The sequence below is a fragment of the Gracilinanus agilis genome, chromosome 5 (genome assembly GCF_016433145.1).
Source record: "Gracilinanus agilis isolate LMUSP501 chromosome 5, AgileGrace, whole genome shotgun sequence".
Taxonomy (NCBI): Eukaryota; Metazoa; Chordata; class Mammalia; order Didelphimorphia; family Didelphidae; genus Gracilinanus; species Gracilinanus agilis.
The window spans coordinates 297,172,909-297,178,908 of NC_058134.1; the positions used below are offsets into that span (position 1 = coordinate 297,172,909).

Here is a 6,000-nt window from a genome sequence, read left to right on the forward strand (position 1 = left end):
CCCTACTTGTGATAGATATTCATTTTTTTGTATTTAATTTGATTATAAGAACAATAAATAAAGAAAAGATTTACCTTGGGCAAGTCACTTCACCCTCATCACCTGACCTCTCTTCTCATGCCTTGTAACCAATATTGATTCTTAGACGGAAAGTAAGGATCCTTTAAAAAAAAGAAAAGAAAAGGGAGGGAGGAGCAACCAGGTAGCCCAGTGGATTGAGAGCCAGGCCCAGAAACAAGAAGTCCTACATTCCAGTCTGGCCTTAGACTCTTCCTAGCTATGTCTTCCTGGGCAAGTCACTTAAACCCCATTCCCTAGCCCTCACCCCTCTTCTGCCTTGGAACCAATACATAGTATTGACTCCAAGACAGAAGGTAAGGGTTTAAAAAAAAGATTTTACCAAGTTAAAAATATTAAAAATTCATAAAATGTTAAATTTAGAAGGAACTTTTCAATGTAAGTGTATTTTCAAATTATAATATCTATATAAATTCAGCGCACTAATGCCTGTAAACTTTCCCATTGTAACCCTGCTAATACCTTCTTACTCTCCACACTTCTGAAGTGCAGAAAAGTTACTCTCTGTCTCTCTCTCTCTCTGTCTCTGTCTCTTTCTCCCTCTCTCTCCCTTCTCTGTCTCTCTGTGTCTGTCTGTCTCTGTCTCTGTCTGTCTGTCTGTCTGTCTGTCTGTCTGTCTGTCTCTCTCTCTCTCTCTCTCTCTCTCTCTCTCTCTCTGTCTCTCTCTCTGTCTGTCTCTTATGTGTCAGGTGTTATTGACATTTTCCTCCTCTGGTTATCACAACCTTTTTTTCTTAATGATATGCTCAACAGTTGAAAAACCTGCCCCATTCTTACATGCTCTATTATTTGTGTTATTGAACTCTGTTACATGGCATGAGAATAAGGTATTCTGTTGGGGGATTTGGACTAAAGGTTTTTTTAAGCCCTTCCCTTCAGTCTTAGTGTCATTCTAAGATGCAAGAGTGGCGTGGGCTAAACAATTGGAGTTAAGTGACTTGCCTGGAGTCACCCAGCTAGAAAGTGTCTGAGGCTAGATTTGAATCCAGGTCCTCCTGACTCTATGCCTGGCTCTCTATCCACTGTGCCACCTAGCTGCCCTTGACTAGTGGTTCTTTTAAGATCTTTTCTCTCATAGAAAGGTCTAGCCTGGCAGCCCTGAAGGTGTGGGTTCAAGTTCTATTTCTGACACATTGCTGATTCGTGAGCCTGGAGAAGTCAGTCTCTTAACTCTAGGGAACACCTTAAGACTAAGTTGTAGAAAAGGTGCCGATTTCCTTTGGTAGAAGTAGTTTCCTCGTCTTGGCGTTTGCTAGTTGATAAATACACTGAACCCTCAACAGACAGAGTCTGTTACCTGAGTCATTCATTGTTGTATTAATTCTCATTATAAGTTCTCAAGCAGTCAAGGGGTAGATTATGTCCAAAGCAATCCAGTGGTATGTCTAACTACATGTGTCCCATCCTGATTCTGTTCCTCTCCACCAAGGAATTTGTCCAACAAGTAATCACTAATTATAAGTTTAGAGTATAAACTTCTAATACTTTATTTGTTTTTATATAATTTTAAATGGCCAGGCTATTTAGAGTGGCATAATTATAATTCAATGTAATGCATTATTCAAAACTCTAGAAAGTAATTTCCTAGTTTTTTGCTTCAAAATAATGTGCATAATAACACCAAATTGTTTATTCCAAATGTTCTAAAAGCATCATTTTCTCTTTTTTAAACAAAATCCACAGCTTGATCAAGTGATACGCCAGAGAAGCCTGTCAACTTTGGAACTCTTTCTCTCTTGTGCCCAGAAACAACTGAGTTCTTTAATCTCTGAAGAACCAGCTTCAACAGAAGATGAAGAACATGACAAGCTGACCAGCACTGACAGTAGATAGAACATTTGGGCCCCTGATTTAAATTCTGTGAATTACAAAAAAGTGCTTTTCTTTTCTTTTTCAAAATCTTAAGAATTATATTACTGGTGTAAGGATAAGACAAAACAACATTTAGAAGAATATCAAGTGATCTAATTTATTTTGTTTTCTCATTTGCTTTCCTTTCAAGCATAATATGACCTAAGAAAGTAATTGAAAAAATACCACATGACCAAAACCTACACTTATGTTGCAAATTTTATAGCCTCCAGTGGCCTGTTATTGGCAAATTTGGCAAAGGTAATGAATATCGTAACTTATTGCCTCAGTATGACTTTTTTCAAGATGCCAGCATGTGATCATATAATTTATTTCTTCTAGCATAGGAGGAGGCCCAGATCTCAATATTATGTAGTTACCTCCTTAGAGTTTAGATATAAAGATATATGTTTTGCTGGGCATTTTTTCTGTTCTTTAATAATACTTTTTTGCCAATAAACAGAAAGTGAAGAAAGGAAAAGAGAAACTTAAAGTATTTAATATTAATTTTACTCTCCTGTTGTAATGCAAGCTGAAAGGGAAGAACATAATATGTGTATGTATATGTCTGTGTGCACATATGTCCATATATTATGGAGCAGTGAAATTACTTCTTTTTTTAATGAGAATTGAACCTTGTGCTTGATCTAATGAAAGAGGGCTCGTTTTAGTCCTTGAGATCCTCATTCTAGGATTTCAAGTTCCTTGAATGAGGCAATAGGATTAGTTTTCCTATAACTCTGAATGTCCTTAATTTATGGTAAGTACCTCAAAAATAATGGTTTTGTGCCTCAATCGATGGGTATTTAATCCAATTTCCACATAAAAAATTGATTTTTTTTCTTACCATTGAAATTTATGCAAATGTTTTATCTTACTATATCTGTAATGCTTCAACTTTCTTATGTCCTGGGCTTTCTTACAGCAATAAAAGTATCTCCCCAAAATGAGGTTATATGATTAATTGCTCTGTGTATTTATATACTTCTAGCCAGGCCTCCAGGGTATGTTTGTGTGTGTGTGTGATGTTTATTTTAAATGATTAAAAAACTGCTCAAATTCCTTTTTTCCAAGTTCAAGTAAAGACCTGAATACAGCTGATGAGCCTGAAGGCCAAACAGACTTCATATTCACATCCATCCATCTATCTATCCTATCCCAGGAAAGAAAAGGGAATCTTAAAGACAAGAGACTCTCCATTAAAATCTCCTGGTTTCTAAGAACATTCTGTGTTCATATGCAAATTAGAGAAGTGTTTGCATTTATAGTCACTTAGACTTTCCTCTTTTTCATCTATTATAGTATTTTTTAAAGCTACTCCATACCAGTTTAGAAAAAAGTAAACTGGAAAAAGTTTACCAAGGACAAGAGAGCAGTGGTTCTGGCACATAATGGAAATTGGCAAGGCAGGGGGTGCAGGGGGAGCAGGGGATGCTTTCTGAGGATCAAATGAACCTCATTGCAGCAAAGAGTCCATTCTCATAAAATGGCAGTCAGTGTCCAGAGTGACCCAGAAAGCATTTTCCATCTGCTGTAGCAGAAGCGTTGCTTGCCAAACTAAGTTTTTTTTGGGCACACACCCAGGTCCCAGAGGCTTACTCCCAGCCTCTTCTCTGAAATGTGGACTGTTTCACAGTCCCTCATATAATTGCAATCAAAGTTGGATTATTGCAATGTTCTTTCCACAAATCTGGTCTTGAAGATTATTCAGAAGCTCTAGCTGGACGTGGAATGGAGCTTAGGTAAGTTACCCAGGAATGATTTACATCAGTACTCTCAAATCTGAATCAGCAACCTATCTAGCTCTCAAAAAGGCAAGTTATTGGTTACCATCTACAAAGCCCTGAGTAGTTTAGCCTCCATTAAGAGAGTTACAAACTATTTGTTTGCAGTAGATTAAAGGCAGCAATTTTATCCTCAAAATGCAGTGCACAAGAATTCTTGAGTTGAATTGGTCGAGTCATTAGAAGACCCAGCTTCAAAGCTTAGCTTTGACACCATTTTGGACCAGGAGCAAGTACTCAACTTCCTTTAGCCCCAGTTTTCTCATCTATAAAATAAAGATAACAATACTTCCAATACCAACTCTAAGAGTTATTATGAGGATGTAACTTTGAAAACCTTAAAGAATTCTACTGGTTATGCCAAACTAATATGCAGTGGTTAGAGTGCCAGGTCTGGAATCAGAAAAACCTGAATTCAAATCTGGCCTCATACCCTGGGCAAGTAACTTTACCTCAGCTTGCCACAATTTCCACCTCTGCAAAATAGTAATTTTAATAGCACCTACATCACAAGGTTTTTGTGAGGATCCAATGAGATAAGAACTGTAGTGCAGTTAGCACAATGCCCCATCATTATTCAATTTATAGTATGATTTCCCTCATAACTCATTTGAATTTTTTATTTAGGCTAGGTCTAGCCTTGTCTGTTGAAATGTTAGAAATTGTTTTGGGAGACTTAAGGTGAAAAAAAAGTTTTTATTCTTTTTGACTGATGCTAGTTGTTTCCTCAATGTGACATTCCATTTCCTACCACTATGTCTTTGCAGAGGCTCATGTCTGTGCTTGAAGTTTTCTTCCTCTTTATTTCCATCACATTTCTTGAACCTTCTCCACAGTTTTTATCGCTTTCGTAACCACCAATCTATGACTTTGTATTTACTTTCTAAATCTACTTTTAGTTATCAATGTGAATGCTGTGCCCTTCAAATAGAATATAAACAAACTTCCATTTTTGCACAAAGTCAATGCTTAATTAATGTTTGTTGGATTGAATTGGTAGAACCATTGAGAATACCAAATAGTAGACCATTCTATAGATAACAGAATCTTGGCAGATTCTATAACTAGGTATTGGAATGCAAGGGGCATATATGAAGTTGCAGTGAGAGTTGCTCAGAGTTGCAGAATTTGTATGCAATTCATCCAGACTGTTACCAAAGTCCATAGTCTAGGAGGCAAACCACTAGCCTTTATACCATTTGAATGCATACAAATCGATTATATTACCATGCTAAAGTGTCAGGGCTATAGGTTTGCATTAGTGATAGTGGACAGATTAACTAAATAGCCAGAGGCTTTCCCAGCCAAACACAATTCTTCAGCTTTTGTAGTGAAAATCTTGCTTAGGGAATTAATATCAAGATTCTATTCCACTACACATTGCTTCAGATTGTGGTTCCCACTTCACAAACAAGATTTTAGCTACAGTATATGAGGCCCTAGGAGTCAAGCAGCATCTCTATTCTGTATACAGACCCCAATCGAGCAGACAGATTGAGAGAGTTAATCGATCTTTGAAGACCCTAGTGGCTAAAATCCGTGCTGAATCACATTTGAAATGGCCAGATACATTACCATTGGCACTATTCCATCTTAAATGCCAGCCCAATAGCATTACTCACTTGTCACCCTTTGAAATGCTATATGGTCACCCACCTTACCATGGCAAGTCATCTCAAAGCATCTGGGTATGCAATGTAAGCTCTATGAGTACATTAAGTTACTCAAACAGCGTTTAAATCAGCTTCATAAATTGGCTTTGAGTCTACACAACTTCCAGCCTGGAGATTATGTCTACATCAGAAACTTTGCCAGGAAGTCTGTGTTAGAACCTACCTGGCATGGTCCATCCCAAATAATCTTGACAACCCCTAGTGTAGTCAAGGTTAAGGGGAGAGATCCATGGTTCCATGACACTCATGTCAAGCCAGCAAAAGATATGTCCCAACAATAGCAAGACCCAGTCATCAAACAGCACAGTAATCAATTAACATCAACCAGCCAGCCAAGTAAGACCACAGCAAGTCCACGATCTAGACATAAGACCATAGCCTTCCAGCATTTCAGCTATGAGCCAGAATTAGAGCAAGAGTCCGAGTAAGAATCAGAAGCAGAATCAAAATCAGAATCAGTGCAAGAGTCAGAGCCAGAGTCAGAGCAAGAGTCAGTAAGCAGCCAAATATTACACCAAATTTTACATCAAAATGATTATCCCAAAACCAATTACAATCACCTAGAAGAAACATCCATAAACCATTATGACAATGAAGAAGAATCAGCTACAGAA

General features: G+C 37.6%; 1 protein-coding gene across 2 annotated transcripts in view; it reads left to right on the forward strand.

Moving 5' to 3' along the window:
• The window catches only part of CCDC91 (coiled-coil domain containing 91), a 488,375-nt gene extending 485,507 nt beyond the window's left edge, over positions 1-2,868 (forward strand). For both annotated transcript variants that reach the window (XM_044678266.1, XM_044678267.1), the window contains one exon: positions 1,762-2,868. In XM_044678266.1, the coding sequence (XP_044534201.1) occupies positions 1,762-1,911 (150 nt within the window). In that variant the 3' untranslated portion in view covers positions 1,912-2,868. The remainder of the gene's footprint in view (positions 1-1,761) is intronic.
• The last annotated feature ends 3,132 nt before the right edge of the window (positions 2,869-6,000 follow it).